Raw genomic sequence first — 16,436 nt, 5'->3', positions numbered from 1 at the left:
GATGTGACGTCACTGTTTGGGATGTGCTGGTTAAGGGTGTGTGGCATCTATAATATAAGCGGCTAAGCAGTGGTCAGTCAGTCATTTCTAAAGATTTTGGAACCATAAAAGTAAACTCATCACGTGTTGTAATTTTTATTGCATCGCAATGTCTTATCATAAGTAATAGAGTAGGGTTTGTTTATATAACGGCTTAAATTTATTTTATAGTTGCTATAGTTTTGACTCTTTCACATAACGTGAAAAAAAAATATTAAATATACGCACATTGCTAAAACATTAAACGGATCAATCCTAATATATAAATCCCCACGTTCGCACATCTCTCTCTCTCTCTCTCTCTCTCTCTCTCTCTCTCTGTCTGTCCGCAAAATATTTTCGCCGGACATCACGTCAGAATCGGCAGCGATATATGAAAAACTTTTTACGGACTTTTGTTGAAAATAATATGTTAGATGTTTTAAATGTATAACCACAATTTTAGTTAAAGAAGAAAAATAAAAATTAAAGGCGTATTCGAATGTAGAGAAACAGTATTATTTATGCAACCGGAAAAGCATTAATAGATGTGAAAAAGAACGCATAAAACTGTGACGTCACTATTGCTTATACATTAACTAATGACGTCATCTGCCGTGTTTAGAATGAAAAGAAATGAACTATTTCATTCAAATTTGATTTAGATCTACGTACACTATGAAATGTATACAATACAATTTTTCCGGCCTAAACTCATAAAATTTATTTTATGTATTTGGATTCTAAATCTAAATCTACGCAATAACTAGATCTAGACGTAGACGCTAAGATCTAGATTTAGACTCTCACTTCTCTAAAATCAATTCCAAAAATAAATTTCTATATTAGGACTAAACTATTTCAAGACTTATTTATTTTATACAAAATCTTTGTTATGAACTGGCTAATTTGGGATAAAAAATTAATTTGAAAGAATAGGCATATTCGCGTAAGTTAAGATTTTAAAATACGTGTTTCATTCTCCATATTTTATATATTTATATATAATTCTTTTTTATTATGCTCGGGCTAAACTTAAAAAAAAATTCTTTTAGGAATCTAGATCTAGATCTAGATTGTCGGGTGTCCGATAGGGCACTTCCCGGCGCCGCAGGCGCTTCAAATTTGGCATGATCTTGCCTTGGTGCGACAGAACACGGGGGCCGGTTGGCCGAAAAGTCTACGATGTGGGGGTCAAAACTGACCTCGACTGACCGGTACCTTATATGAGCTATAAATCGAAAAAAAATGTCCACGGAGGAACCTCTTCATAACTCTTGAGGTCGTAGATCGACCTTCGGGCGAATTAATTAAGCATTCAAATTCTCAATGTTTTCGAAAGCCTAAGCGAAGCTGGGCAGCATGCCTAGTTATTTATAATACTAATAGTTTCGCTGTCTGTCTTTGTATTTATCTGACAAGAGCGCTAAAGACAAAACACAAGCAAAATAAAAACTTTCAAAGTAAAGAGAAAACGAAACATGACGTCACATTGAGCATATTGTAGGAAATAGTCGAAAGCCGGGAGAGTGCACACAATAATATGACGTCATTGATTCTCGAGTAAACATTGAATTAAAAAAGCATTTTTTTTTTCTAATCTTAAAAGTGGTTAGCCAGAAGTTTCTTTCATATAATTCTTCGTGTAGGGGTGAAGCCCCACCCCCGCGTAAGAACGTCTAAGCCCCCCCTCCCCCAACTCAAAAGAAATGTCGTCATCGATACTCTAAAATAAAATTATCGCCTAATTCATGTGTCTAATCTAAAAAGTGGTTTGCTTACAGAGTTTCTTTAATGCAACTCTTCGGGTAGGGGTGAGGTTTATCGGCCAAAAGTAGGAAACCAGGTCTAAATTATAGAAGTAGGCTTTACCTTTAGTCTGTATGATCAACAAATACGATCAGTGTTTCTTTCGGACTTTTCCCTCCCTGAGTGGGGGGGGGGGTACGTGACTTTTCGGGGGTGCGTGTGGACTAAATTTTGTGGTTACTGAATATTTTCTATATAAATTATATTTCGTTGAATGGGGCGGTAGATGTGCTTTGAGGTGTGTGTGTGTGGGGGGGGGGGGAGTAGAGTCGCCTAAAAGAAACTCTAAATGCGACTTTTGTCATAATTGAGATTAGTTGCAAGGTTTAGGAGTATGGCTACAACTATATTTAGTATCAATGAGCAGTAACTACGTGGAGATTAAGCTTAAATCCTATTAAAGTACCAATTCTGGATAAAAATCCGTTTTTTACTGTTATATTTCGTTTCCGGTTAAATTGAATGAAGGTGGTGATTTTGGTTTTGGTTTTAGTTTAGCGCCTGTTGTATTTCCTCAACGGGCCATTTTTCTCGTCTATACTAATAGTTTCGCTGTCTGTCTATGTATGTATCTATCTATCTATGTATGTATCTGACAAGAAAGCTATAGAGAAAACACAAGCAAAATAAAAACTTTCATAGTAAAACGAAAACGAAACATGACGTCACATTGAGCACATAGTAGGAAATAGTCTAAAGCCGGGAGAGTGCACACAATAATATGACGTCATTGATTTTTGAGTAAACATTGAATATTAAAAAGCCAATGTTGTCTAATCTTAAAGGTTGTTTGCGTGAAATTACTCAAGGCAGAAAAGTAGATCGAAATTTCACATATTAGTAGGCCTATATGTGAAATTTCGTTCATCTATCTGAAACGGTACTCAAGTCATGCTTTTGATAAATTGAAAGTAGAATAGTTCCACTTCCGATTACCGGAAATCGCTGAAAAGTTGATACAGACCTACAAATTCGATATACTTATATCATCAAACTGTAAAAGTACTCAAGTTATTGTGTTTACGCACACAGACATACTGACAAGATTGCAAAAATATGTTTTTCCGACTCAGGGTGTAAAACGTCAAGATTTGCAAAAGCAAAAATCTCGATTTTTTTTTTTTTTTTTGCACGATTACAATATTTTTTTCTATACTTTGTATACCAGAAATTTAAAAAGTTAGAATATAAATTTTTCTTAAGCAAAAAAAAAGTATTTTTTAAAAATACCAATGACCCAAGTCCTTTTGAAAGGTAGAAATAATTTGTATATAATATAGAAAATCCACCTGCCCAGCCAAACCAGATGCACATACACCAACACATGTACAAGCGTGCGCTTGCATGTGAAGATGCACATGCACCTGCATAAGCAGATGCAAATGCACCAACACATGTACAAGCGCGCGCTTGCATGCGAAGATGCACATGCACCTGCATAAGCAGATGCACATGCACCAACACATGTACAAGCGCGCGCTTGCATGCGAAGATGCACATGCACCTGCATAAGCAGATGCACATGCACCAACACATGTACAAGCGCGCGCTTGCATGCGAAGATGCACATGCACCTGCATAAGCAGATGCACATGCACCAACACATGTACAAGCGCGCGTTTGCATGCGAAGATGCACATGCACCTGCATAAGCAGATGCACATGCACCAACACATGTACAAGCGCGCGCTTGCATGCGAAGATGCACATGCACCTGCATAAGCAGATGCACATGCACCAACACATGTACAAGCGCGCGCTTGCATGTAAAGATGCACATGCACCTGCTTTACCTAGATGTATTCTCGACGTTGGCGCTCAAAACATTTATCCATTTTGCGCGGACGTTAGAGGAAGCAATACCAGAAGTTCAAATTAGCTAAAATTAACAGGGAGTGATCTCCCCTTAACTTTCTCGAATATTCTTATATAACACGACGGGCGATGACAACTCGGGATACAGACAATATTTTAAACCATTTTTAATTACTTAAACTTTTTAAAATAGAATAAAATATCGTAGAAAAAAAGAATTGCACACTAAGTGAACGCCAAATAAAATTTGCATTATAGTGCGTGAAATTACTTTATAAATTCACATGCGTTTTTTTTTAGAAATCGGAAATAGTGTAAATTACTACTTTCGGTGTACGGAAATCACTCAAAATTTTATAGAAGGCGGAGAAGTATATCTTTTACTTGTATGTGAAATTTCATTTATCTATCTAAGAAAGTACTAAAGTTATAGGCTTTTGAAAAATTCAAAGTAGAAAAAGATCCACTTTCGGTAATCGGAAATTGCTGAAAAGTTGATACTGTACTACAAATTTGATATAATACTTCTATATGAAATTTCATCAACCTAGCTGTAACGGTACTCAAGTTATCGTGACTACAGACACACATTCACTCATCTACACATACGGACAGAATTGTAAAGTCCGGTTTTTCCGACTCGATTACGCATAAAACGCCGAAATTTTAATAAATCTGGATTTAGATTTTTTGCCCGATTAAAAAAGTCACCTATACTCCGTTTATGATGAAGTACTGAAAGGCCCAACGTTGGAAACTGTCAAAATTTCATGTGATTTTTGTGCACGATTGCAATACTTTCTCTATACTCTGTGTTCGAGAAAGTAAATAAATCGAAAGTGATCTCCCCTAAACTTTCTCGAATATTCTTATACGAGAAAAACTAAACTAAAACCAAAACACAAATCACCACCTTAATTAAATTTAACCGGAAACGAAAAATGACATTGAAAACGGATTTTTATCCAGGATTGTCATTTTTATCGCATTTAAGCTTCATCTACACGTAGTTATCGCGCATTTATGCTAAATATGCTAAATATATTTAATATAGTCGTTGCCATACCTCTAAACCATGCACCTAATCTCAATCATGACAAAAGTCGCATTTAGAGTTTCTTTCAGGCAACTCTACTTGGGAGGGGGCGGGGGGGGGGGGGGGTGCTGTCGTCCCCCCCCCCCCCCACACACACACACCAAAGCACCTCTACCGTCCCATTCAACGATATATAATTATATACTTTTTCCAGTCCGTCTCCTCACAGAAAATTCCACCCCGCCCCCGAAAATTTCAAGCACCCCCACCCCTTTCCGGGGAGGAAAAAGTCTGAAAGAAACACTGGTCGTATTTGTAAAAAAAAAATTTGTAAACTAAAGATAGAGCCTAGTTCTATAATTTAAACTCGTTACATCGTTTTCTAATTTTGGCCGATAAACCTCACTTTCGCAGACAGTGTTTCTTTCAGATATTTTTCTGGGGGTGGGCACTTGAATTTTTGCAGAGGCGAATAAAATTATCCGGGGCAGGGGAGGACGACACTGGTAAAAGTAAAATATATTTTCTATATCAATTATATTTCGTTTTTTAGCGGGAGGGATTAGACGTTCGACCGCGGGGGATGGGCTTTGCCCCTACCCGAAGAATTTTATGAAAGAAACTCTTTACGCAAACCACTTTTAAGATTAGACAACAATATTGGCTTTTTAATTCAATGTTTATTCAAAAATCAATGATGTCATATTATTGTGTGCACTCTCCCGGCTGTAGACTATTTTCTACTGTATGCTCCACACATTTACACACACACAAACTACAGACATTGATGAGGTGTGAGCCAGGGGCGCCCACACAATTTAGACCCCCCAACACACTTATACACACACAAACTACACACACTGATGAGGTGTGAGCTAGGGGCGCCCACACAATAGACACCCCACACACACAAACTACAGACACTGATGAGGTGTGAGCTAGGGGCGCCCACACAATAGACACCCCACACACACACACAAACTACAGACACTGATGAGGTGCGAGCCAGGGGAGCCCACACAATAGACCCCCTTCCTCACACACACACATACAAACACATGGACACACACGTTACCTCGTTCATTTTGTAAACAAATAGGCCCTACAGTACATAAATCAACACAGTTGTTTAGAACTTGAGCTGATTAACTTCTCTTTTTCCCATTTGCAAAAAAAAAAAAAAAAAAAAAAAAAAAAAAAAAAAAAAAAAAAAAAAGTGACTTCCCTTTGAGTGACTAGTCTTGTCTGACGGAGCCGATGTAAACTTATTGCTGGGTGTCTTGCACACCTCCCCAAAACACAGTTCATCAAATAACGCCTTCACTCGCACACATTGATAAACACAGGCGTGTGTGTTATTTAGAGAAACACTACCATTTAGAGCCACGGTTCAGTTAGTCACATGGCTTTAGTGTTGTGAATTTTTGTTTTAAAATAAACTTTGTGTACACGGTTGGTAGGGGGGGGGGGAGTCAGTATTTATTGTAAGGGATGGGGGTGCTAGGTGTTAAGTAGAAGCTTGAGAAGGGAGATTCAGTGAGGGTATTAGATGTGAAACTCTAAGTGTGTAAACAGAAGCGCGTTGCCCACCAACAATACCCTTCACAAACGTGTGTAAGAATGTTCAAGTCTTGACTCCATTTGTGTGTGACAGACCAGTGCCCAGAGTACCGGGTTATTTGTTGTTGTTTTTTTATTACAAATGCATCAAGTCGAGCCGTGCGTCGATACAAATTTTGTATGTAAAAACTTATTCTGGTGTCAGTTGTATTTGTGTAAACCTACCTTGTCAGTGGTCTGTGTAAACCTACCTTGTGTCAGTGGTCTGTGTAAACCTACCTTGTCAGTGGTCTGTGTAAACCTACCTTGTCAGTGGTCTGTGTAAACCTACCTTATGTCAGTGGTCTGTGTAAACCTACCTTGTGTCAGTGGTCTGTGTAAACCTACCTTGTCAGTGGTCTGTGTAAACCTACCTTGTGTCAGTGGTCTGTGTAAACCTACCTTGTCAGTGGTCTGTGTAAACCTACCTTGTGTCAGTGGTCTGTGTAAACCTACCTTGTGTCAGTGGTCTGTGTAAACCTACCTTGTCAGTGGTCTGTGTAAACCTACCTTGTGTCAGTGGTCTGTGTAAACCTACCTTGTCAGTGGTCTGTGTAAACCTACCTTGTCAGTGGTCTGTGTAAACCTACCTTATGTCAGTGGTCTGTGTAAACCTACCTTGTCAGTGGTCTGTGTAAACCTACCTTGTCAGTGGTCTGTGTAAACCTACCTTATGTCAGTGGTCTGTGTAAACCTACCTTGTGTCAGTGGTCTGTGTAAAACTGCCTTGTCAGTGGTCTGTGTAAACCTACCTTGTGTCAGTGGTCTGTGTAAACCTACCTTGTGTCAGTGGTCTGTGTAAACCTACCTTGTGTCAGTGGTCTGTGTAAACCTACCTTGTGTCAATATAGCATACGATGTTGTGTTAAGTTAAAACATGTTAGCCATATCAAAACTTAACCTGGGTGTTGACTTTTTCAGAATATCTGCCAGTACCTGGATCATCTCTGCATACTCCTGGATCATTTCTTCCTGCACGTGGATAATCTCTGCCAGCTGGTACAAGACCTCAGCCAGCCCCAGTACCGCAACAGTGAGCAGGTAGCTCACCTGTGTCAACACCTGAATAATCTCTGCCCTCGCCTGGTTAATCTCTCGCATCATCTGCGTAATCTCTTCCGGCAGGTGGGGACTCGCTGCCAGCACTTGGACAACTTCTGCCAGCACCTGGATAATTTCTTTGAACATCTGGATAATCTCTGCCGACACCTGGATCATTTCCTCTAGCACCGGATATCTTTTAGGCTAATACCTGGGACATCTCTATAAGTACCTGGATAATATTTGCCAGCACCTGGATCATTTCCTTTAGCACCGGATATCTTTCAGGATAATACCTGGGACATCTCTACCTGGATAATCTCTCACCTGTGTTTTACCTGTCACCTGAAATGGTACTTTATTAGAGATAGTGTTTTCTAGTAAATTTAAAGTCTGTCTTAGACATCACAGCCTAGAACTGTTCCAGCTTTCTATTTGTGCTAGCAGCCATATCATCACAGCTGTAGGCTTAGTGCAGACATTTGAACACATTTACAACAACAACGATAGTTTAATATTCTTGTATGTGGAGGAAATAATGTCACCATACACACAACTAATGATGTCCATACACACACGCAACTACTAATTTCACACATGGCTACTGATCACACACGGTACATATAGAGCCATATATATATATATATATATATATATATATATATATATATATATATATATATATATATATATATATATATATATACATGTGTGTGTGTGTGTGTGTGTGAACTGAGCTCAAGTACCTTACTTAGAAACCCCTAAGCAGAATGTCACTACTTTTAACACCCATACTTTATCCCCCAGTAGTTTGAAACGCATTATTTTTCTACAAACTTTAACTTAGGCCTAACCAGCACAACCACATATGTCTATCAACACACATAGGGGGGGTTCATCCGTAAATGACGTCACGCTTTATTTGACGATTGTTACCTCCCCACCCTCTTTCCCCTCTATCACACATCGCAACACTTAGCTAGAACCCTAACCCCCCCCCCCCCCCCTGAAAATGACGACACTCCTCAGCCTAACCCCCCCCCCCCCTCCCCTCATAATTGCAGTTGAATTTTTTTTTTAAAGATCGGTATTTTTCGAAAATCTTGTCTGAACCATGTCAACATAGAGAATTTTAATCAAGTACTATTGACATTTATATAAGTTTTCTAAAACGCGAAATAACTGTCTATTTATTAATTATAAATTTTAAAAGTTATTTATTTGGCGAAGAATCTGTTTTTTATGCCACGTTCATCAAATTTACATTGCAACCATCAGCCTATAAATCTTCAACTCTAACAGAATTAAAATAAAAAATTCTAAAACTGCGAAACATTTATAATCTAACAGAGCTCATTTAAAAATAATTTTAAGAAAAGCCTTAATTGAGGGAAGTCACTCTGAGAATTTGGTTTTTGTATATCGCACTGGTAGGCCTATAACTATAATTGATAATTTAGTAGTAATAGTAGTAGATCTATTAGTGATTTAGTAAGTTGATATTGTTTTTTTTTGTTTTTAATCTCTATCACAATAATACATGCCTGAAAATTTCAAAATAGGCTATAATTAATTTAGTGAGAATTATTAGGCAAATAAAATTATTGGTAATCTATCGTTTTGGGTAGGCCTACGTAAAATCGCCCGCGGCTATTAATGTACGAAAACGTTACCTCATTGTCAAGGCTGTAATAGAAGTATATTGTGATATGTTTGTGTCAAATATTATAGATAAATGAATAATAAACCTAAATCAATGGCTAAATATATCAATATAGGCCCGAAATTAACTTTAAACAGCAGTGTCTGCAAGCAAGATTTGAGTATATAAACAGCAGTCATTTGTAAAATAGAGTGACTTCCGCCTGAATCTTGCGCTATAAGTCTATAAAAATAAAACTTTAACAAGATGACTGCTATAGTAAATGAGCATGGTTGCATCTGTTGGAAACATCGCTGGTGTTCATTTATTACTGAAAAGTTTTAATTCAATTGTTTAGAAACAGGTACATAAATGAAACAAGGAAACATTTTTGTATTTTTCAAAACATAAATCCTCCTCAAAATGTGAAATAATTATTAAAATGTAAGGAGTCACCTGTTTTTCACATTACTAGTCGCGGGCGATTTTACGTACCTAAAACGATAGATTACCAAATTATTTTAAATTAGGCCCTACTACTACTCTTAGTCTTAGGCCCTTAGGCCTAGAGGCGACTTAGGCAGTCTTAGGCCCTAGCCCTAAGTTAGCTCAGTACTGAGTACTGTACTTTTTCTTTTTGCCTGCCTAGTCTTCTACTACTAGATATTTGATATTAGATATAGATCTACTACTAGACTATTACTAGATGATTCTAGTCTAGTAGTAAGTGAACAAACTACTAGATCTAACTACTAAACTAGTGAGTGAGTGACTTAATTTTCACTTAAAATTACTTAGTTTAGTCTGCCTATGGCTTATGCCCACGCCTAGGACTAGATATAGAATATAGATCTAGGCCTATTATTACAGGCCGTATGTCTTACTTATTAAATAAAATTAAAAGTTATACCCTAGTTAAAAAATACGAAGTGACTCAAAAAAAGATTCTTCTAGAGAAGATATGAAACTTAATAGTTCTGCGTATGCGCAATGACCTTAATAGCTGCACTAGGGATAGAGATAGTTTTAGGACTGTTAGGATTCTCCTGTTTGTTTGTGAACACACGCATGCGCAGTACCATAGAAAACATCACCGCAAACTAAGGCACTTGTTTCTCTCCATTAGGGTGTCGCCTAAGATTTTAAACTTCATTATTGTTCACGATGACTTTAAAAATTAAAAACTACACTTATTTACCTTTAATTTAATACCAATTTTATCCGATTTAATCGGTAGCCTAGACAATGGTTTAAGAAAAAAAAGCGTTTGTTTTTAAATGGTTACGATGGTAAGACCGATTTTCGGTGATGCAGTGGGTTAGTTTTTTAAGAAGTGTTTTTGTGACGCAATTGATCGTTCAGTGCTGTTCAGCAGAAATGTGTCGTTTGCTAGATTTCTCCCCATTCAAATACACGCCGGGCAAAATGAGCAGGCTTAGTTAGCTGTTGTCTAAATCAAGTTATTTTTTAAAGGTTTTATTTTAACCTGCATGAGTTTTAAAACATTAATGACATTAGTTTAATAGAAAACAAGTTATAATGTTTCTATAGTTTAAAACATTTGCAGTATGGTTAGAACAACATTAAATAAAGCAATTCTCATTTTGCTTACTTTTATTATGTTCTGCTAGATATTCTTAGTGATTAGATTTAAAAAATGTACAAATGGCAAATTAGCATCAAACACTAATCGTCCACTGTTAAAACTAGACAGGTATCGTTGATTAATGCGCAAAAATAATTTTAAGTATATATTTCTGAAATGACCATGAAACATTGTTAAAAAACGGAATCATGTTATCGTCGTTTTCGGCAGCCATAATTACCATGATTACAGTAAATAAAGTGGGTCAAGCGACAACCTACTCTCCATTGCACATGTGTATCTTTTTCTGGCTAGAATCTGCCTAAAAAATAAGTTTTACTGGGTTGTGTTACTGTGGTAGATCTAGTAAGTAATAAACTGATTCAAGCTTGAACATGTTAACTGTTACTGTTAAGTTTTATAATTAGGCCTAATTATTAATTGAAATCAAGTAAGTTGGTGAAGTAATTTTACAAAAGAAATGGACGATCAGACAACAACAAGAATAGGTTCAATGGTCTCAAATGTTTTACTAAATATTTTAAAATTCATGTGCGTGTTATTAAAATGCGGCCATCAGAGTGCACAAAAAAAAGTTAAAATTAAAATAAATTGAGGCTAAAAAAAAGGTTTGAAATATATTGTTTTAAGAAACAATGTTATAAAAGTTGCAACTTTTTGTCAGACATCACTAAAGGTTGTATGTATTTGATGCTTTTATAAAAAATACTGTACTCAGACTGTTGCTGGTAAATATTTTATGTGAAACTAAAAATAAACATAGTTATCACTTGTAATAGTTGTGTTAATGGTGTTGTTCTTAATTAGATTTCAGGACCAACATGGCTGATGGTGTGATGTGTGTCCCAGGTGAGAGCTTTATAAACACATGAGACTTGTCTATTTTGATCTATTAGTTTTTTTCTTCTTTTTAGTCTCTGTTTACTCATCAGGCATCCCATAAGCCAATAGATCAGTCCAAACAGAATCAAACAGAAAACAAACTGATATTTAAAGTGTTGTTTGTATTGTGTGCATTGTAGGTAGACCAAAATTCCTTGACAAATATAATGATTTATTTCTTCCTTTGTAAAAAAAAAAAAAATTTTCTAAGGGTAACATGGTAGCAGTAAGTAGCATGACAGTTTCTTTTGTACAACTGTTTTTTTTATTAGAGCTTTGTAGAGTCACAGTATTTAAATTCTAATGAGTTTAGGAATATGTTATTTTTCTTTTCAAGGAATGAAATATATTTTAAATGTAGATCAACATATAGCCTAATTTGTTACAGTATTGTTTCTTTGAAAAAGCATGACATTTTTTTTCAACATATAACTATGTACAATATTTCTATACTATGAAATTTAATAGAAACACTAGAAATTTATTTTCAGCATGAAAAAAAAAATATTCATTTTTAGATTTTCGGCTCTAAGTTGATATCAATTGTATGATTAGCCTAAACAACAGAAACCAACCTAAAAATTCATTAGTCACCTAACTTTATCATCTGTTTAGTCATATGCTACTTTGTCAATTCTCTTGCTAAACATAATTTCCTTGTCAAATATAGATAATAGTTTATTTCTTCCTTTTTTAAAAAAAAAACTGTTTCTTTTCATACAATTTAAAAAAAAAAGAAACTTTGAAATCAAAAGAATAGACTGTACTGCTATCACAAGTTTAAATAACTGTCTAGGTACCATTAAATAACTTTTAAAATAATATCTAGGCTTCTTGCTGATTGATTGTATTCATTGGTTTGTGTGGTTATTTTTACCCTTAAACCCGAGGCAATGTTGCGGTTTAAAACTGTGTGGCCCCACAGAACTGTGGAGTATGTGATTATCAATATGCATTATATTTCAGGTCAGAGGTTAAGTCGAGCAGAGGATTCTGTAGTGGCTGGCAGTGGAACATACAAGAGGAATGGTTTTATTTACGCCAGTGTAGTCGGATTTCTTGAAGAGACCACACAAGCGGACACTGGGGTACAATAAATAGATGGCTAAATCTAAAGCAGGGGTCTCCAAACTGCGGCCCGCGATGTCCTCTCATCCAGCCCGCGGAGATATTTTTGTCCACGGATAAAACGTTTGTTGTTGATGGCTGAGGAACTTTGCCCAGAAAAATCAAAAACATGCCTGAAAGAACCTGGCCCCCGAACTGAAATTTGATAGTTAATGCGGCCCTCAGACTGAAAAGTTTGGAGACCCCTGATCTAAAGAATCAGATTCGTTTCTATTAAATTAGTGGTATAGAGGGCTAAACGTTAAAAAAAATTGGCTTCCATTAGTTTTGCCATTGAAAGAGATGAAAATAAATTATTTGCGTATACCAACTTATAGAATAAAGGGTTAAAATACACATATTAGCTTCCTTAAATTAGTGAAAAATGTATGAAAATAAAGGGTGTGGTTGTATTTAAACAATTTACTCTAAATCACTAGTAAATGAGAGAGAACACAGAAATGTTCTAGTGCCTATAAAATCACTGTTTCTTGTTTCTGTTTAGCATAAAGTGATCAGTATAAATACAGAAGGACTACAGAATGTTATACCAGACATAGACGCTATTGTAACTGCCAGAGTAAGTGATTGGCTTTAAGTTTTAAAAATATTTTTATTGTCTAGTTAATTTTTTTTAAAACTGAATGTGTTTAAGTAAATAAAAATATTTTTATTGTCTAGTTAATTTTTTTGAAACTGAATGTGTTTAAGTGAATAAAAATGTTTATTACGAACAGTTGTTAAGATTCAAAGCATTGTTCTCTTTACATAGGTGACCAATGTTAACCCCAGATTCTGTAAATGTGATATCCTTAGTGTCGGTACCATCCAGTTGTCTGATGTTTACAGGGGGATGATCAGGTACATGTTTTCTTTAGATGGCCCTATTATTTGTAGAATTTATGTCAGATCCGATTTTGAATCAATATGTGTATTAATTAGATAAAATATACTATTATTAAATTATTATTGCCATTTTCATTGATGGTCATGGAAACAATGTATGCAACAATCTAATTAAAATATTTCTTGAATAAAGATTTCAGCTACTTAGATTTAAAATTAAATTCTAGATTACGATATGCTATTTTTTTTTAATAACTAAACCCAGAGTGATGAGTAGTTGTTCAATCTTCACTAATTTGAAGATTCATGGGAATAAAATGTTTCCAGTCAATACAAGTGGAGATTATTAAAAGCGGTTAAGTTTAAACTATTACACAACTTTTCATTTTCATTAAGTAAAAAATTAAGTACCCAACTAGTGACTTTAAAGCTATACATAGTAATGTTTACATTGAGTGTTATTTCAACTCCAAAGGTAGACATAGCTCTACCATATGACAAGAAAATTTCTTATTTTCTTCTTTCATATTATAAAAATTGTTTCAGTTTTTATTTTTTGAGCTCATTTAAAAATAATTTCTAAAATACCATACATCTAACTAACTGTCTGTAACACACAAGCAATAAAACTTAATGTTTGTGATTTTTACTGAGTACATCAGTAACAAATCTTAATGTTTGTGTTTTTGACGTAGGAAAGAAGATGTTAGAGCCACAGAGAAAGATAAAGTTGAGATGTACAAAAGTTTTCGGCCTGGTGATATCATCATAGCTCGTGTTGTATCCTTTATTCTCATATGGTATCATAGATAAGATTATTGTGGAATATTGTTCCACTTTTCATTGTTTTAAGGGCTGAAATCATTTTGGTTTACTCACTGCCTTGTGAAATATTTTAATGCTGGCCTGGTTAGATTTTTCTATCATTTTCTATCATTCTCATGTTTTTGCCACGTGAAAAAAAAATGTGTTTTCTTTCTTCATATGCTGAAATGTCTTCTTGATTGTAATCTCAGTTCTTTAAATAATTTTGTTCATGTAGTTTAAATGTATTTTCATGTCCAACTTAAAATTTACTAACATGTTAATTCAAGTTTTACTTCTAACATGAACTTTTTGTTATATAAATGTTCTTTTGACTGACCACAACATTCCTATACAAGATAAACAGATATCTTTGGGAGATTCACAGTCCTACATTTTAAGTACAGCAGAGAATGAACTTGGTGTGGCTATAGGACTGAGTGAAGCAGGTAGTGTTTACTTACTGTTTACATTTAAGGAACTTGGTGTGGCTATAGGACTGAGTGAAGCAGGTAGTGTTAACTTACTGTTGTGGCTATAGGACTGAGTGAAGCAGGTAGTGTTTACTTACTGTTGTGGCTATAGGACTGAGTGAAGCAGGTAGTGTTTACTTACTGTTTACATTTAAGGAACTTGGTGTGGCTATAGGACTGAGTGAAGCAGGTAGTGTTTACTTACTGTTGTGGCTATAGGACTGAGTGAAGCAGGTAGTGTTAACTTACTGTTGTGGCTATAGGACTGAGTGAAGCAGGTAGTGTTAACTTACTGTTGTGGCTATAGGACTGAGTGAAGCAGGTAGTGTTAACTTACTGTTGTGGCTATAGGACTGAGTGAAGCAGGTAGTGTTTACTTACTGTTGTGGCTATAGGACTGAGTGAAGCAGGTAGTGTTAACTTACTGTTGTGGCTATAGGACTGAGTGAAGCAGGTAGTGTTAACTTACTGTTTGCATTCAATGTGTAGCTGTTAATGTCAAGAAGCCATGTTGTATTTATCAGAGGGGGCGGTGAGTGCTGGTGGATGGGGCATTGTCAGGACCAGGGCAGTGGTGTCTTTGTGGGGAACTTTTTAAATTCAGTCTACAGAATTAAAACAATCAGCAATTGACAGTCAAGTCAGTTCTTGGCCACCAGAAATTTTGTCAAATTTGAACCATCCACAGTCAGCTGTCTGTGTAACATTCAACATCTCTTGTGTAGTACCTTGTATACTATATATGTACTATATATTTATGATACCTTTCATTACCCTGAAAATGAGCTAATGTATGACCAGTGCAAAAGTAGAAATAATACTTAATGTGCATATATACAAAAAAGACAGTATGCCCTTTATATAAATGCATGATATAAATTCAATATATATGTATTTTAATATATTTATATACATTTGATAGCTTCATATATACACTACCCTGAAAATCTTACTAAACCTCTGTTTACTTTGTAGAATCTAAGCAATTTCCTATACATATTTCCTACATATACTGTAAAGCTATTGAACGATATTTTGACTTGACCTCAGGTGTCAGGATGACCCCAGTCAGCTGGTGTAAGATGCAGTGTCCCAAGACTTTAACTGAAGAGTATCGTAAAGTGGCTAAAGTCCGGCCGGAGTTCATAAAAATTAAACATGAAAGCTAATGTTATCTTGTTGGGTTTTTGTATATTGTTTTTAAATCTATTTTAATATGACATTAAATACCAAATGTATTGTTCCTTGTTTTGTTGATTTTAGCAGTTAATTTTCCAAGTACTCATACAATCATAAATTTATGGAGCTATTTTTAACGCAAGGAAAACAAATATAAAGTTGTCTTTCAGCTGTTTACCTAACCAGTCCATAGGGCAAACATTAATTGGACTATTTTACAATAGCATTTGATATAGTTATGTGGGCCGCCACATTTGTTTATCCCTATTCAAGTCAGGTGAGCGTCAGAACAAGGTGGACTCAGAGACCCTCATTTGGAGGATCACATAGAAGTGAGAGTGGTTTTTTTTAAATATTTGTTTAAAGAGTTTACTTGTTGAGAACTGGTTGGTTGTCTAAACTTGGATTACAAATTTGGATTCCCTGAGTTTTGTAACTTCAGTGGATAATGGATAGCACAGTGGATTGATGGTTTTTGACACTCAACTATTAATTAAAGACTGAATGCTGCAGTATTAATTAAATCATGACAGTATAATGGTGGAGTTATAGTTAAAGGGTGGAGTATTAATTAAAGAT

At 35.5% G+C, this 16,436-nt stretch overlaps 2 protein-coding genes across 4 annotated transcripts; both read left to right on the top strand.

The window, feature by feature from the left end:
- The first annotated feature begins 6,272 nt into the window (after positions 1–6,272).
- LOC131954006 (uncharacterized) lies at positions 6,273–7,643 on the top strand. The gene is made up of 2 exons (XM_059317484.1): positions 6,273–6,416; positions 7,199–7,643. The coding sequence occupies exons 1-2, from the start codon at positions 6,381–6,383 to the stop codon at positions 7,502–7,504; spliced, it is 342 nt and encodes a 113-aa protein (XP_059173467.1). The 5' UTR covers positions 6,273–6,380; the 3' UTR covers positions 7,505–7,643.
- Positions 7,644–8,725: 1,082 nt separating this feature from the next.
- On the top strand, positions 8,726–15,921 carry LOC131954497 (exosome complex component CSL4). 3 transcript variants are annotated; one of them, XM_059318231.1, is made up of 9 exons: positions 8,726–8,748; positions 11,381–11,415; positions 12,415–12,536; positions 13,061–13,135; positions 13,328–13,416; positions 14,097–14,181; positions 14,573–14,717; positions 14,806–14,868; positions 15,729–15,921. In XM_059318231.1, exons 2-9 carry the CDS (start codon positions 11,388–11,390, stop codon positions 15,845–15,847), a joined length of 726 nt encoding a protein of 241 aa, XP_059174214.1. In that variant the 5' UTR covers positions 8,726–8,748; positions 11,381–11,387; the 3' UTR covers positions 15,848–15,921. The 3 variants fall into 3 exon arrangements, with proteins under 3 accessions (XP_059174214.1, XP_059174210.1, XP_059174223.1); XM_059318227.1 differs by having other exon boundaries at positions 8,729–8,748; positions 11,374–11,415; XM_059318240.1 differs by lacking the exon at positions 14,806–14,868 and having other exon boundaries at positions 8,733–8,748; positions 11,374–11,415; positions 14,573–14,654.
- Positions 15,922–16,436: the final 515 nt, after the last annotated feature.

This window comes from Physella acuta, unplaced genomic scaffold (assembly GCF_028476545.2).
Source record: "Physella acuta isolate Inbredline_101_S28 unplaced genomic scaffold, ASM2847654v3 ptg000078l, whole genome shotgun sequence".
NCBI classification, from domain to species: domain Eukaryota; kingdom Metazoa; phylum Mollusca; class Gastropoda; family Physidae; genus Physella; species Physella acuta.
This window is presented reverse-complemented; position numbering and strand designations above follow the sequence as displayed.

Excerpts from the sequence above, each read along its gene's own strand:
- LOC131954006 (XM_059317484.1), top strand. The coding sequence starts at position 6,381 with ATGCATCAAGTCGAGCCGTGCGTCGATACAAATTTT. Across the intron at positions 6,417-7,198 it reads CGTGCGTCGATACAAATTTT|AATATCTGCCAGTACCTGGA; the intron begins GTATGTAAAAAC and ends TGACTTTTTCAG.
- LOC131954497 (XM_059318231.1), top strand. The coding sequence starts at position 11,388 with ATGGCTGATGGTGTGATGTGTGTCCCAG. Across the intron at positions 13,136-13,327 it reads ACGCTATTGTAACTGCCAGA|GTGACCAATGTTAACCCCAG; the intron begins GTAAGTGATTGG and ends CTCTTTACATAG. Across the intron at positions 14,718-14,805 it reads TATAGGACTGAGTGAAGCAG|GTAGTGTTTACTTACTGTTT; the intron begins GTAGTGTTAACT and ends TGAGTGAAGCAG.